At 41.5% G+C, this 17,450-nt stretch overlaps 1 protein-coding gene across 1 annotated transcript; it reads right to left on the reverse strand.

The window, feature by feature from the left end:
- Nucleotides 1-273: 273 nt before the first annotated feature.
- LOC310961402 (alpha-1,6-mannosylglycoprotein 6-beta-N-acetylglucosaminyltransferase B-like) lies at nucleotides 274-15,559 on the reverse strand (the record flags this gene model as incomplete). Its single annotated transcript, XM_083933445.1, has 18 exons — nucleotides 15,477-15,559; nucleotides 14,941-14,996; nucleotides 12,829-12,944; nucleotides 9,315-9,444; nucleotides 9,065-9,219; nucleotides 6,840-6,904; nucleotides 6,419-6,592; nucleotides 6,099-6,266; nucleotides 5,193-5,362; nucleotides 4,842-4,973; nucleotides 4,389-4,522; nucleotides 3,106-3,248; nucleotides 2,119-2,274; nucleotides 1,465-1,611; nucleotides 1,247-1,363; nucleotides 1,073-1,147; nucleotides 706-866; nucleotides 274-472 (listed from the first exon to the last, which is right to left on the reverse strand). The coding sequence occupies exons 2-18, from the start codon at nucleotides 14,964-14,966 to the stop codon at nucleotides 274-276; spliced, it is 2,268 nt and encodes a 755-aa protein (XP_083789571.1). The 5' UTR covers nucleotides 14,967-14,996; nucleotides 15,477-15,559.
- Between the last annotated feature and the right edge of the window lie 1,891 nt (nucleotides 15,560-17,450).

Here is a 17,450-nt window from a genome sequence, read left to right on the forward strand (position 1 = left end):
CAAATACCAGAGATGATGACTGAGATTCAGAATACTACTGTAGGGCACATTGATCTTCAATGTGACATGTTATGAAAATAGAGTGCAGATATCTACTATCTTTCAACCTTGGCGTGCGATCCACAAAGCTTTTAAGATCATTGGCAGGACAGCTGGCTCTCTTTGGTTGAGATCGATTCTTCACCTGTACAGTATCTATGGCAGATGGCTCTTTGGTGCCATCTTCATCATGTTACCTTTTTTCCTTCTTCCTGAGTTCTTTCACAGTCTTGTTTAGAGGCAGTCAGGGCACAACGCCACCTGTCCGGGTAGGTGAGCTCGGCAGGGACAAAGTCTGCGGTGAGAGGGGTCGGAGCCGGCGCAGCTGAACAGCAGAGGCTCCTGCTGGAGGCTACAGTGTCGGCCCCAGGGGTTGTAGGAAGGAGAAAGGTGGTTGACTACCTGTTCCATGCTGGAGCAGCCTATCCTGAGTCTACAAAATGAGAAATGAATGAATTCATATGTATTTGTAATGCACACAATAAACATCATCACACAATATTTTTGAGTTGTGTTCTGTTATTGTGATTTAGGAGCGTAAATACGGAGCGCTAGTTTCAGCTGCATACTAATGGCAGGATAAAGCATTTGCATGTATTTAACAGTTATTTTACACATAATATACTATAAAGGCACTGTCATTGGCTCATTCATTTCATTTCTCACCTGGCAAACGCAGCAGGACTGTTTAGGTGGTGAAACAGAGCAGGCTCACACACAAGGGAGGACCGTTGACACACACTTAAGCATGACTGACCCAGGGGACCCAGGTGCACCCTTAGAGCGCTTTCTGGCGGCCAAGTAGGGACAGATTTCCGGCAGAAATTCTGGAGGAATTAAAGGGAGAGAAAATTGAGAATTCGAAGAGTTTGAACCAAACAAAAACGGAGCGGTTTCTCCTTTAACCGAAGAATGGTTAGAAAAGCCTTCGAAATCTATCACGTCACAAAAACTCTCATTTGAAATTGATTTATTTTAGAGATTAAGATCAGGCCCCTTCAGGAGTCGAATCTACACGGCTACATCTCTGTACCTGGTGAGCAATATAACCGTGAACCCTCTCCAGCATTCCCTCACAAGTGAACTCTCTGGGAGTAAAAGGCTTCACCTGAAAAAAACAAGCACACGCACATTTATTCAGCACTACTGTAACTAAAATGTACAAGATTACAAGGTTCATGTATTCCACTTGTTCTCTTGTCACCACCTCTGTGCGTAGAATGGCTCTGACTGCCTCCCGTACGTCAGTCTTGTTGGTCACATCTACAGTCCAAACGTGGGGTCTGCCGATCAATTTCTCAGCATAAGGGTGCTGGGAGGAGATCTGTCGTCCAAAGTTATTTACAAATTATACTATTATCATTGATGTGCAGTATTTATAATCAATGCAAAGTTTCCTTTCTTTCACTTTGAGGAGTTACCTACCTGTCTTGTAGTGGGCTTGCCTTTGTAGAAGTCATTGTTTTCTGATGAGTGTGGTGGATCAAACTGTGGCTGAAGGAAGACACAGCCCAGAGCTATTGCCTCAATGGGAGCTGGACCCTCATAGGGGAACCCAAGACCTACAAATACCTGAGAAGGAAAGGGGAAGACCTATCATTTTGCATGTTAATGAGTATCTGTCATAAACTATAAACAAGACAGAACAGGTAGTATGAGCATCACCGTCCATGACATTTTTACTGGGAGCCAAATTATCCACAGAGGTCTCTCTCCCATAAACTGGAGCCAGGATATTAAAATAGGTAAAAACACTGAATAAAGCCGTTTCAACCTGAAAAAATAGTGTTTCTCCGATGCTGTTTTGCGGACACAGGACGTCCTAGAGGTGCTGCTGCTATTGTTTGTCGGATTGCTACATTCAGTATAGTTTAAAAAGACTGATATCTAAAGAGGGTATCATAAAAATGTGTCTTAAAACTGGATAAAAAGCCCATTCATGACAGCTTCTAGCAGACAACCACAACATTAATGCAAGGGAGATATGACACGCAAACAACCCAAATATAACGGACCATTACCTTGAATGACATTACAGATATCTCTGGTGTGACATTGTTGGTAGCATTAGCTTCTGACCTTGGCTCTGCGGAGAAGTCGTAGGAAATGTTCTTGAGTCAGCAGGCCGTGGTTTCTGATGAAGCTGGGCAGATTAGAGGCCAGTCCTGAAGGCTGGTAGACTGTTGCGTGGGTCTCAAGCTCTTCACTGATCACCTTCACATACTCAGATTTACCCTGGCACACACAGAGACATACAGTACAGCACAAAGAGTATTTTGAAGCTTAAGTCCGACAAAATTGGACCCCATGGTCTTTTTCAGTATAAAAATACATCAAATAAGCCATTGAGAAAGTTTTTTTTTATTGATCAACCATGTATAGAGAAAGCCTGATGAGACACTAACAGCCCCAAAGGGCTAACACTGATTAGCCCGGTGCAGAGCACTGAACGCATCCAAAACTGCATTTTTTTTAACCACCTCGGCAGTAGCATGATTAAGGCCCCTACACATAAAATGAAGCACCAACAACGTATTTAGCGGACCTGGAGTTCATAAAAAAAATGTCCTCTTTGAACTGACCTCCAGAGCATTTGGTAATCCTCTTGTATGGACTACCTGTCAACATGGACCTACTGGTAAGGCACAGACTTGTAAAACAGTATTTTTTTTAATAAACCCCCGGTTTGCTAACTATGTTGTTGGTGCCTTGTTTTATTTGTAGGGACTTTTATCATGCTATTGCAGAGGTTTGGTGCTATTTAGACAATATTAGTGGTTAAAAAATGCTGTTTCGGATGCGTTCAGCACACTGCCCCGAGCAAATCAACGTTAGCCCTTTGGGGCTGTTAGCATCTCTCTGGGCATTCTCTGCAAATGGTTGATCAATTAAAAAAACGTGAAAATCCTGATGGCTTATTTGATGTATTTCATGCCGAAAAAGACCATGGGGTCCAGTTTCACCCCACCTACACTTTAAGACCAGCATGTACAAAAATAATAAGCTGTCCTCACAATCATGCAAATGGTGCATTAGCTGACTTCTCATAGTCGTTCTCCAGTGTACCTGCCACATGTAGTCCTGTTTGCCATAGACAACTGCTATCCTGTCTTTCCTGTAGGTGTCGGGCTCCAGCTCTTCCTCCCTCACCTCGTCCCTGACTGCCTCCTCACCCACAAAGCCCAGGAAGGAGTTATCAGGAGTATGAGCTAAGAGAGATGGCAGATCACAGAGCAGTAAAAATGACTTTTGGACAGGCATTACTGACAACGCAGGCCAGAAATATAACAGGTAAGTAAGATTAAAATTCTGTGAGAGAGAAAAGACACGCTGCGGAGTATAAACAAGCTGTTAAATGATATGAGAACTTGACATATATAAGAGGTTAACGTGTGGCTGTTTGGATCGGCAGCTGCCACCCCTTTGCCCTCTGACACGCTAAAGAAGTGTGAAAGATGAGTATTTAGGTTATTAGGAATGTGCCGGCAAAGGTGTGTGTGTGTCATTGTCTCCTGTCTTAGTGTACTTGTTTAAAATACTTTTTGCCAAATCCCTCCTCATTCACCCGTATAGCAGCACATAATTTCCTCCTGGCTTCTTTTCCACTCCATTTGTTCCCACTTGTCTCTCACACCTGTCCAGGCTCACCTATCAGATTAGCAAGGATATGCAACAGCTCACTGATATGATCAAGATCACGCAAGATGCCAGGCTATGACGGGGAAGCTGTGAATGAATTCCTTTTCTTTAGTTTCTTGGTTTCAGTTCTCGGTTTTCCAGTTTTTGTTCCCTGTTTACAGTTCTGCTTCGTCTGCTTGTCTGTTTAGTATCCTTCATTCGACACTCTTTTCCCTCCCCCCGATTCAATACAGAAGCATAAACACCCGCCTGATCTTTTCTCGAGCTTCTATCTTTTCCTTCTACTTCCTGCGTCTTTGTTTTTCTCGTTCTGTTCCATCAGCTGACATCAATCCCTGTCTCTCCCCTTGAGCAGGACAAATAAACAGTGTTTGCAGGCTCTCGGCCCAGCGCGGCCAGCTTGTCTCCATCTCCCGGCAGGGTGGGGAAGATGACAGGGAGAGGTGTTGGAATGAAAGCTCTGTCTGGGCACCCAGTTTATTTAACCTCCGCTATTAATCCTCTTACTGTGAAGACGCTTAGAGGGGTGTATGTGAAGGATCAGAGCTGCGCAGCAAGATATATATGTCTGTGTTTTGAGCACACAGTAGTGCATTTCGGAATCAATGTATCAATGTACTGCATTGAGTTACCATCGTGTGTCAGAGCTTTGGTCTCACACATGTCACATGTTTGATTGATTACAGACAGACACACACACAGAGACTTACGGAACATGGTCATGTACTGCAGAGGTTGCAGTCCCCAGCTGCCCCACAGTGTTTTATATCCATGACTACGCGCATAACTCCCCAAGTTAAAGGCTGGTTCAGTGCCAAAAGAGTCCAGGATTCTGAAGCGACACCTAGAATGATTTTAAAAAAAAAAGGTTGACCATAAAATGTTTTTGTTCAAATGCATCAACAAGTTAATGTGTAACTATTTTGTGGTTTTATTTTTAAAGGCTTACAAGAATGAGGCTTTTTTATTTATGATAATCATTAGGTAGAGGTCGGGGTTTCGACCAGTACATTAAAGGTCTTGATCCCAAAGACCACAAAAACACTTGTAGCTAATTGAACTTGTAGCTAAAGCTGTGTCAATGTAAAATAAAGCTGTATTATCATTCAGAGGAACGAGAACACTAGAAACATAATTATGTATTAACAAAAGTGTGGTCGTACAGGTAATGCAGGAAAGCCAGTCCCATGGCGCCTTGAAGGTGAGCGAGGCCATGGTAGTCAGTGTATATGAGGTCAAAGCTCAGGGGCCTCTGGATTGGACAACTGCCGCGGCCTGGCGCAGCACCTACTAGGCTGAACCAATCACAGTAAACACGCATCACACCAATAATCGCTCAGCATCATTCAGCATTGAACTTTGCCCTCTCTCATCGCTTCAATTTAAAGTTATCATAGACCAGACACCTATGAATACTACTTAAACACTTTCGATCAAATACAGTACTTTTCAAACACACATAGACTAATGTTTTGGGTCAGATGATAGTAGTGGTATATGACAGAGGTGCCAACCTGTGGAGTTGTTGCTGTGAGGTGCTGAAGGTTAGGTTGTGTCCCAGGATAGTCAGGCAGGCACTAAGGTCCGCCCACTGGACCAGCTCCCCTAGAGGACCCCCTCTCTCCACCAGGGACTCAAAACGTAGGCCAACACTCCCAGCCAGGGCACCAGGATAAAGCAGCACCTAGATGATGGGAGGTGGGAAAGTCCAAAATACCTCTTTATTGGATGCAGTTAAGTGGAGGAAATGGTTACTAGTTCATACTACAGTATTTTCATTATGGAAGTGAGTTTAAAGGTCCCATAATATGCTCATTTTCAGGATCATATTTGTATTTTGGGTTTCTACTAGAACATGTTAACATGCGTTAAAAAACACATTATTTTTCTCACACTGTCTGTCTGAATATACCTGTATTCACCCTCTGGCTGAAATGCTCTGTTTTATTGCCTTTCTCTTTAAGAGCCCCTCCTGAAAAAGCCCAGTCTGCTCTGATTGGTCTCCTGTATTTGCTCTTTCCGCGTCTCTCCCCGTCATTGCAGCAGGGGAATGACTGTAATGACACTGTAGCTGCACGTACTCCTATATATAGTGTAGTTGTGACATCACAAATGTACAGAAGTCCTGATGGCTCGTTTAAAAGCCCAGTTTCTGAATATGGACTGTGCATTCGATGTGTGTTTTGATACTTTCACAGTATTTATATAGCACCTCGATCTGGTTATAAAAAAAAAAAGACATGGAAAAATGACTTTCTTTGATATGGGAATAAGTTTGATGAATAGAAAACCGTATTCTTGCTAATATCATAAATGCATACCTACACACTAAAAACCTTTTACATCAACATTTTGACCAAACATACATGTTTTCGAAAACCTTTTAAACATATGTTGTGGTAATGTCGTGTTGGTTGTACCCTCATCTGGGTCGAGACTGTTGTGTTGCTGCTCTGCTTCATCCTCAGAGCAGCCTGTATCCACCGTTCAGACATCCTTTCCACTCTGGACCGGATGAAGCTTACGGCAGGACCACTGTTGTTGCTGATGACCTCATGCAGTGGACTCAGAGTTGTACGTATCTCAGCCTGTGCATGTATAATGTGAAACAGTGAGCTATAGAACAAATGTACATCTGATAGAAATGATTATAGGGTTTTACTAGAGTAGATCATTAGTATAATCATTCTACTGTTACAGTACTGTGATACTCAGTGACATGAACCCACTGTGTTTGTACCTTCTCTGTGTAAGATTGAGGTTTCTGGTGCCACGGCAGGGCAGAATGGTTTCTTCCAAGACGAGGGGGACAAAAGTCCTCTATTTGGCTAAGGTAGGTCAATATAGAGCAGGTGGTACCATCCACCCCATAATAGGCATAACAGGGGTCTGACTGCCAACGGGCTCGCAGGAACTGCCAGAGAGACAGATGTTAAATCAGCCCCAATAACGAGGCACGTGATGTACAGTTTAAAAAACATATACGTGCTATATTGTGATAGCCATTATTTTAAAATGGTATTTCCATATCTAGCTCATACACTTGGAACTGAATATTGAACTTAAAACTTTAAGTCGATGTAAGCACTTAATATACAACATAACAGTGCGCACACAGAGCCATTAAGTTCATTCTAGCACGTATATTTCCACTTTCTCACCTCCACTTTCTCCGCACACACCGGATATGCACGATCCATTGGCACCTCACACTTCTCACTGGCCCCTACGGGTAAGATATTAGCTGTCACACAGTTTTTCTTTATGTGACCATTTTGAAGGCATCATTATTCCACAATCCTGGCTTTAGAAACAAAAAGCACATTGTGGAGTGAACTCAACGTGGGTAATGAAGAACAGTGGATAATAACTTTGATATACAACGTCTCGACTGAAATGTTCGCAATGAATAGCAGCCATAGGCACGATGTAGAGTGCTGCCATGCGTGTAAGAGGCATTAGAGTAGAGGCAGTGTGTTCTCAGAGGCCCTTTCCCGTAAGCCCCCCACCATCTCCAGCCAATGTCAATCAACTGGAATGAACACACACACTCTCACACACACCTGACCCACCTGCCTCCTACCAAACATACCCTTTTACAATGCTAACTCTGGCCAAAATACACAGTCCTTAACTATGTAAAACAACATAGTAAAATGGAATAGTGAGAAAAAAAAGATAAGAAACCGTAGGAATAGCTGAGGTGTGAAGCCTAAAAACAGTGATATGCTTTAGGAGCACAGCAAAAAAGAAATAAAAGTGCCCCCTCTGCAAAAACAAGAGTATGAGTAGACAAGTTGGTGAAAGGACTCCTGGGTAATTCAGTCGTATTTTATGGGTGTGAGGTAATGTGAGAGGAGGAGGGTGAGGGGCGCACAGGCTAGTGATGGGGATGTGTGTGTATTTGTGTGCATGTGGGTGGCATGTACGTACATACTGCATGTGTGTGCAGCAGTGTGTACCCTCACACACGCATGGTATGGTGTCTGTGTGGCCCAAGATTTATGGATTCCCTTTTTTTAGGAAGGGAGTTAAGCATGTATAGCCACTCATCCCCCCCCCCCCCCCCACACACACACACACACACACACACACACACACACACACAACCCCTCGCGTGCCAACCAGGGTGCATAACCCGAATCTCACCTGACACCTCTCAGGAGGGTCGTACCGTAGACTTTGTAAACTTTTTTTCCTCCTCACGGACGGTTGATCGGCACTGGCTCTGTGGGACTTGTTAAACTTCTATTCAAGGACTTCATCCCCCATAACCACCTGCACCCACTGCCCTTTAACCCCCCCGATTCACACCCCTCTATTATCACAGCTTGTTAATTTCACTGTGTGGTTAACCTCTATTGAGGCTATGAACCGTGCATTTGGCTCAGAGAATCACACTACCACTGCAGTAAACCGCAGAAAAGCTTGCAATTATTGGAGCTGGCAACATGGAGGGGGTGAGGGTGCATTAATTTCATATAGCCAGAGTGTAAATATAACGGGAAGAAATGCTAAAACATCTATTTTAGCTTAGACAATGAACTTTGCTACATTTTAAAATTAAAGCTAAACTTGGCAAGATGTGTATGGTATAGCCTAATACACCTGTCATTTCAGTATAAAGTTGGGCAGGCTGTGTGCATTTCTCTGTGGATTGAGCATTTTGATACTTTCACAGTATTTATAACTCCTTGACCTGCCCTATAATAGAAAAGACATGGACATCTCACTTTTCACAATATGGGGCGTCTAAAGCTAAAGTAACTTTCTTTGAAAAATCGTGTTTTTTTTTTATATTTGCTGAAATTTTCACTACATCCTGACAGCACAATGAGACCGATGACTGTGAAAAAGTAATGTGACTCTGCATCGAGCTGCTTATCCCTGTCTGCTCCAAATGGCATCTGCTAGATTCCACTGCGTACGACAGTCAACCAATCAGCGCTGGGGAGTCTCTGACGTGGCGTCAATGACTGCCGATGAACTCCAATTAAACTGTGAATGTGTTTTCAGCAACATATTTCAGTGTACTGTTTAGCTGTCAAATTAGCTAAACAGTACACTAAAATATGTTTCTGAGAAGACTTTATGTGAGAAATGGGCAATACAGTAACAGAATATTGATCCTTATTTGATCAGTAATCTCTATAATTTCACAGTTTGATCAGAGGTCACGAGCAGTCATTGACGCTGCGTCAGGAAGTCCTCGGCTCTGACTGGTTGTCGGACAGGCATGGTGGAATCTAGCAGATGACATGAGGAGCAGGCAGAGAGGGCTCTGGGAGTAGACTGGAGAAGCAGAAGCTGACATTAGCTTTAAGTAGATAAAATCAATAAAAATCCCCCAATGGTAATAAAAGAACACATGTGATGAAGGCTTTACCTGTGTGTAGTCTGAGGTCATCACGATGAGATGGTGTGTGAGACTGATGGGGACTGTGATGGTGTTGATGACGGCTGAGCTGGTCGAGCCTCTGAGAAACTCTCTTCAGCTCCGTCTCCACCAAGCGGGCTAAGCCTCGCTGGTCCTGTTTAAAGCTGGAAAACAAACCTAAATGTAACTCTACGGAATCAAGAAAACACAATAAGGTATATTCTGTTCAGATGTTAAGATTACAGGCATTGTTGGATACCTCTGCAGTAACAGAGTGAGATCATATCTGGTCAGCTGGGTGACATCTCTCTCTCTGCTCAGCCTCTGCACCTGAGTACTCAAAGCCTCCAAGCGAAGAGCCAGCTTGCGAATGCCAAGGGCATGCTGACCTATGACATAAATGTACATACATAACATGGCATGACATGCATGTATAGTATCATATGCTACCCCCTATCATAATGTTTAAGTAGGAGTTTTGTCATGGCGAGATTTGTTCTAAGTATCATGAAGCAGCAGGGTTTTGTAATGCTTTTTTCTTAACCTGATCTGCTGCAAACGAAGCAGCGGTTATGGCTGTGTATTTTCCATGTTCCATGTCGAGGGGTAATCTTTTTTAAAGGGGGGATTTTTCCTGAAGGATCATTTTATGACAGATAGAGACGGAACAAATGAGTTTAACTGGAGCTTTGTGTGGTTTCAGAGATGGCCCAAATACACACACACCATCATGGTTGGACGAAGTTCTAAGCTCAAATTCATCAAGAAATGAAGTTTCCCGGCCCGGTCAGCTGTTTTCATAAAACAGGTCATACCCGCAAGAAAACAGCAGCTCTGAGGAAGGCTGGAGTACAGCCGAAACTGTCAGCTAAAAAAAGGTAAGAGGACATCCTTACCATACAACTAACTTGTCTGACAAGAAGAATCTTTAACTTTCAAAATGGATAAAGAAGACATTAGGAATACAATCGATCAATCAAATTCATCAATATTCCCAAACAGCACAATTACATGCATCTTCGTCAGATGTTGTGCATTCATTAACCCTTTTTTAGCTTGTGACCCCTTGAAGAAAGGCAACATCTCTCCGCAACCCTTCATCAAAAGGGAATGACTGTGGTGAAGAAATTAGTTGTAAGCAGTTCAGTTTTTCCTAGTATTTGGAGACCTGTGGAGGTAAAAGTGTCCAATATTTTAAAAGAGGAAAAGACTTACAATTTAAAATAAATAAAATAATAAAATTAATCCGATTTGAACCCCTAGGAAATCTTGGAGCCATGCGGAGGTTCTGAACCTCACTGCTCAAACCAATAATAAAGTGTAGTCAAAGAAAAATACTTCTGACACACACAAGACCCAACGTCAAAAACATTCATTTTGCTAGGCCGTAGAATGTGTGTTACAGCGTCTTTATATTATTACTGTTTTTATCAAACAGTGTTAAATGAAAACACTACAATATCTGTTTTTTTCTCTCTGAAATGTCCAGTGTAAGTATTTGACTGACCTGAAGTGTTCACAATTAAGCACCCTGTTAGCCAAATAGCTAGTGTTGCCAGACATTCTCCTGTAGTTACCAGACATGCCATAACTGTAAAAACAGTGAATGTGTGTGTTTTAAAAGCCTGCTCGAGGAGCTTAAAAAAGCTATTTGAGATGGCAGATCAAGGATGTCTTGATTGAAACATTTGTATGAGGCAAGAAGGGCCGTTAAAAGAGTTATGCTGGCAGTGAATGAGGAATATTGAGTGTTATATTGGGGATCTTGGGACAGTTGGAAACAGCACCCACTGTTGGGAAAGACTACTTACACTGTGTGTTTTTTTCTCATTTGCAAGGTGGGGTCTGCTGGTGGAGTTGATTTGAGGTCAGAGTAAGGATCTCCTTGGGAATAGAGCTTTAACCTATGATACAGTAAAATCCACCAGACAGGTGATGTCACTTCATCTCTGTTTGCTCAGCTGACTGTCAGCATATGACTACATACATGCCCAGGGGCCCTTTAGAAACAGATGCAATGAAAGATGAACGAGAGAAGAGGTGAGATCCTGTAACAACTTAATGCCAGTAGTGTGAGATAACTATATGGACGAATAATTTAAAAACTCATAAAGGTGTGCATGTGCAGCTTGTGAAATTATGTGTGTGCAGAGCCAGATCCTGGTCCCTTGAGACCCTTGTCTTTTGGAGGCCCCGTATTTGGCCTCATATTTAGGTGGCCACATATTTACTCTCTACAACATTGTATTGTGGCAGGGTTCAAATAACTGTCTGTTGAATTGTGTGTTGATGCTTGCACATTATGCCTGTTTCGTCCGATGACTACATTCTAGCATCTAACAGGGAAAATGTGCAGCTAGCCAATATTAAACCGACTTGTTGATGAACATTGTATCACAGCATACAGAATTATAGGCATGTTGGTGAAACCTTATTTTCAGATATCATCTTTTCAGTCTAAAGCAGGTAAACCTACATAGGGCACTATTTGAATTATGTCATTTTACTGCCAGCGTGGGGCAAATCCCTTGGTCAGATGGGTGATTTTTCAAAGAGAGTCTTTGGTGATAAGTTTGAGCTAAATTAACTGTGTGCGCTGACCAACAGCTTCCCCCATGTGGTATATTTTCCATCACAACCATTACTGGGTGTTTGCTAGCTCTTTGTACACAACTTGTGGTGGGCCCCTCAAAGCAGGGAGCAATTGTGGGTCTGTGGCAGAGATGCAGTGGTTTATATTGTCTGCTAAACACATTCTATTTCTGGAATTTGAAAATTAAAGGATCAGGATGATGAGATTACATTTCAAAATGACTTATCTTATCTAAGTCTATCGCAAAAATGTGAGTTTGTTCTCTCTTGAGTTACACCTATGTATCTTATTATTAACCCTTGTATACTTTTACTGACTGGAATTAAATTATATGCATCAGTGGGTTTCTATATATGGGTTCAGCCAATTTGATATAATTCAGAATCGAGTTTCTTTGAAGAAAGAAACTTTTTAAAAAATTAAAAAACTTTATTGGTATCAGATTAAAAATAAATTGATGTTTTTCTAAAGTAAACTGGCCGAAAAAGAAAACATCAAGTCAAGATTCCTGACAACAACAAATAGACCATTGGACAATGATTATGTAGAAACCTCCTGAACCACTTAAAACACAAAGTGGAGCTTGCTCAGTCTATTTTCAAAATGCCCCTGATGATGTTTAAGAATGACTCGTAGATCAAGGAGTCTGAGTGAGGCACGGCGCCAGGATATGTTAATTTATTGCTCTGATGCAAAAGAAAAGGTGCTGATTTTACAGAAAAACATTCTCTGGAGGAGTACCATATGTCTCTTCCTTGTAAACCAGGAAGAAAGATTTTGCCCAAACAACCTCTTCTCCTGCCCCCTTAAATGCCCTCCTTTTGGGAAAGAGTTTAGCCAAACAATTGAGTTGAACAGGGGTATCTTGGCCGCAAACCCACAACTGTCACACACATGGGGGGACCCACCGCGAATTGTGTACAAATCATCATCTAACAATAGCAAGACAGTCAGATCAGGTATCCCCTGGAGTTACAATAAGTCTCTGTAAAATATACTCTACTGCTACTGCACTATTTCCCTATTCAGTGTGAAGGCACTCCATCTGACTTAAAGTGTGTGTGTGTGTGTGTGTGTGTGTGTGTGTGTGTGTGTGTGTGTGTGTGTGTGTGTGTGTGTGTGTGTGTGTGTGTGTGTGTGTGTGTGTGTGTGTGTGTGTGTGTGTGTGTGTGTGTGTTACCTTGATCTTCAGGTGACCTCCCAGCAGGTTCATCCCTGGTCATCTCCAGTGGCACCCAGAGGCTCTGTAGCAGCAGGGTGACCACAGACAGGCACAGACAGAGCACCAGGCAACCACTAGAGGGCACAACACACAGAGAAACCTCTTCAAATGCTACAGCAGACAGCAAACAGTACATTAGTGATTCCCAGCCTTTTTTTTATTGTCTCATGAACTCCATGACACAATGTAGCCGAACTCTACAAGTGGATTTTATGGATTTTTTTATGTAACTGAATTGGCAATATCTAGTTTGGTTTGGTGAAGTTTGTAAATACATGTTTACCTTGGAGTGGCAGAAACGTTTGCAGTACTTTCAAGCATTTATCCATTACTTTAAGATAGCAATTTCAATCATTTAACCGCTACTCTAAACTAGCAATGTCAAGCATTTATCATTTACTTTACCATTGGTTAAATAAATAAATATAGGACAAATGTAGGACTTTGTTTGCTTGCTTTTCACTTATTTATTTGTTGTTCTGTGTGTCTTGATGGTGTCTTTATGTGTTTATATGTATGTAAATGGGGGGTGGATTTAAAAGCTATGCTTCGTCCATCCCCTTTCCAGGCCAGGCGTTGTTTTCTTGCTGTGCTGTTGCTGTATTGGTATGTTGGTGTCTGTAGTTTGTTTTGTCTGATTGCTGTGGTCTGGTGTGAAATAAACCTCACAAACAAACATTACTTTAGCTAGCTATTTCAGCCATTTAGCATACAGCTAGCTGTTTCAACTGTTTGTTGATGTTACTTTTAGCTAACTATCTCAACTGTTTATACATTACGTTTTAGCTATATAAAAGACTCCAACCATTTATCCTCTACTTTTACCTTATATTTGAACTCTTTATCCATTACATTTCCAACTGTTCAAACTATCTGTTATTTACTTTTGACTATGAGCTTCAATCATTTACCAATGTTTTTTTTAGCTTACTCGAGTTACTGTTCACTTTTAGTTTAACACTTAGTTTTCAATACTCTTAATTTCAGGTGTCACTGCTGACTCAATGCGTGTATAATCAAATTATAAGTTCTATTTTCTCAAATGAAATGAGCTAAAAATCTTTGTACAAGCCTTATCCTATGCTTCGTTTTTTAATAAGCACAGACGCAGCAGTTTGTGCAGAGAAGACAAATTCATGTGTCATTGTTTTATTTTCTTAGTGTGTTTATTGGCCACATGTTGGACATGACATAAAAGACCAACTTTTAATAACCAAGAGTGATTCTGATGGAATAAAAATGAATTTGCCTTTCGCCCAATGCATGTGTTAAAATAATCAGTGTGGAGAATTAAGTTGAAGTGTTCCATGACTTCACGTGAGGACCCTGGTGTGTCCAAACAGATATCTGAAGTGTGACGTGCCATGTGTCTGCTCACTGCTCACATGGGTTCCCAGCTTCGGTTTAACTGGGACAGAGAGAGCAGTCACTTTGCTGTCACTTTCATCAGACAGGCCAGTAAACCCACCAACCCTTACCCAAAGAAACACGCCGTAGCCAAGCTCAAGTACATACACAAACAGTTTTACGGTTCTCCTAGTTCCTATAAAGCTCCAGATTCAGATCCAGACAAACATTTCCATTTCATTCTATCAATCTCTATTTCAACAAAGTTGTCAGAGCACTCATCACGTCTTCAGTTGAGGGCATTTACAGTTGGGAAAAGAGGCAGAGCTGTGTAGCAGCACAGGAGAAACCATGTTAAAACAGATTACTTTGTGATAGTTGGCCTGATTTCTACTGTAGGTGGTGTGACATCCTGGGGAGAACCAGCTCCACGTAAAAGGAAGATTTTATAATAATCAAAGTCTGTATGCTATGTTTTGTCAACAGTTCTGACTGTCTGAAGTGCCAATCAGACCTCATCAGTTGTCAAAATGGAAATTACAATTGTTTTTTTTAATTATTATTATTATTACTTTCAGCCAGCTAAAGCAAGTAAAACAAAAGGTGAGTGCACACTGCAAGGGCAGGCATGGATGGGGTGTGATGCATCATTACTTTCAACTGTACATTTTTGTTACTTCCTAGCAACTGGTTAGCCATTAATCTAATGATGCTGAGCCTTACCTGCGTGGCCGCAGTGCAACATGCATGGCCCTCTGTTTACTGGATGTTGGATCTCACTGTCAAAACAAGGACATTGCAATTCCCAATAAATTCAATAAACTCATTAACAAATGTACATAGTTGGGTCTAGGGCAGAGAAAAGCATGATTGCACTCTTTTTATACAATTGGTTATACATTATATTATGTGTTCCACTCCCATATTTGTGTTAAAGCAATAAAGGTCCATTGTGCTTCCTTTATTTTGTAAATGGACTCACTTTCCATATGAATTGTATCAACGTACAAGCTATTTCCAGCATTACTGGCCATGAAAGCCTTTTCAGCCTCAGGTCTTTCTGCAAGTGTGTTAAACATGTTCATTAAACTGACAGAACACCGACCCTAAACGAAACCAAACTGCTGTTGTGTGTCAATGTGAGACAGATACAGAGATGTCAGCAGCTCAGCATGCATGAAAAACCAACACATGGAAACACACACACACACACACACACACACATACACACACATACACACAAACACACACATCCTCACCTCCTTGGGTCTCCGTCCCAACTCACTGGCAATCATCAGGCCTGTTTTCAAAACACAAAAACTACAAAAAAAAGGAAATAAAGTTGGGGCTGCAAAGTAGCTTGCCTCCTTTTTGTCTCTTTACGTTTTCTTTCCCTCCTTCTCTCGCTGTTCCTTTTTTCTGTTTCAGGACCTATGGGAGGGCATCCTGCGGTTGTCAAGGTAACCTGACTCCCCTTTAAAGGAAACAATACCCAGAGTGCTGCTTAGGCCTTTTCACAGATACAATGGAGCCCACGCTATTGGGTGACACAGTTTCTTTCAGTGTCACTGGCTCGACTTAAGCCTTGGTTGTGAATTGATACTCAAGCAAGGAGCTCATTTAAATAGCTGAAATGGCGCAAACCTTTGGCACTGAATGGCACAATACAGACAAAAGACAGTACAAATTTAATGAGAGTAACAATAGATCCCAGAAAATACTCAGTGGGAACTTTATTGACTTACTGTGTTGTAACACAGTTGTTAAAACAATAAAATCAGACAGGAATTAATGCATTTATTTCCTTTGAGATTTAATTGGGGTTGTAATTGCTAGAATGGAAATGTGTGCGAGAGAAACAATAAAACATATACTGTATACTGTACAACCTTACATATCAAAGAGTCTCACATTTTCGGATGACAAGTTTCGGTGAGCCTCAGTGGTTTTTATTTGTAGTCAAGTATTGGTTTACTGAATCATGCAGGACTATAGGCACTAAAATCACCTATAGGTAACGGCAACAAGAAGAAAAGCCACACAGGCTGACTGGCAGATCATAATTCAGATTCTCCCAGGTACCTGAAGAGGGTGCCATATCCGTACTGTGAATAAGGAAATGAAATACAACCACAAGTGTGATCCACGTCAATCATCATGTTCAATGTGTGCTGCATGGATACTAGTTCAGAACTGCACTCATTCCTGTCAAGACTGCCTTTAGGAGACAGACATTATTTTGTTACTCAGGCATTATTCAGAGCAAGTAAACTCTTCTAGAACTGAAGTACATCGCAGGAAAACATGACAGAAACAAAAAAATGGTATTATGTAATAGTCTATTTAAAGTGTGCCTCTGAAAAAAGTGATGAGATCATGAGAACGAACATGCAACAGTAAGGAGTACACAGATCACAGCATGCCAAAGGTTTCCTCACCACTTAACTCATTAACAACATCCCATTTGGACAGGGATAGATAGGACACATACGTCACTGAATACACAATTAGCCATCAACATAAGGGCCCAGATTCCATACATACTTCCCTTTCCACAAGTAAGCAGCCATCAAATTGATTCCTGACTGGCTGACAGCACTAGCTCCTTTATGTCAGTTGAGGTAAATCTACTGAGCTCATACAATTTACGGAAAGAGAGCTCCAACTAAAAATGAATTAAATACACTAACATATATCACTCCCATCAAACTTTCGCAACATTAAAAATAAGAAAACACAAAGGTAATGAATTCACAATAACGAGAGCAAAAAAAAAACATTTTTTTACTGATTTAAACGGCTAAGAAAAATGAACATCCATTCGTTTTTTTGTGTGGATAAACCTTTATTTAGCCAGCTGCACAATGCAACTGGAACAGTTGGAGATTTGGCGCCTTGTTCCGGGAAAATTGCTGAGAGACAATGCGATTACACATTTATTTTGCCTGCACACATTAATCTCTCTAGGCTACAGGTCTTTTTAACTGTGCAAACATGATTGCATGTCAAACACACTTAAGATGTGTAAAACCACTGGACTAACTAGTCTAACTAATGCGAACTACAGGTAGGTCTGATATGAAAGAAGAGTTTCAAGTCCTGGTTCTGTGTTGTCTTATAAGTTATACATGTGCATGTAGAGTGTGTATAGGAACAAATGTATGTACACCTGTGTCTCTGTGCATGTGTGCAGTAGTGTGTGCATGTGTGTGTACATGTGAGATAGAAGGACA

This window comes from Echiichthys vipera, assembly GCF_963691815.1.
Source record: "Echiichthys vipera genome assembly, chromosome: 18".
In the NCBI taxonomy this organism is placed as follows: domain Eukaryota; kingdom Metazoa; phylum Chordata; class Actinopteri; order Perciformes; family Trachinidae; genus Echiichthys; species Echiichthys vipera.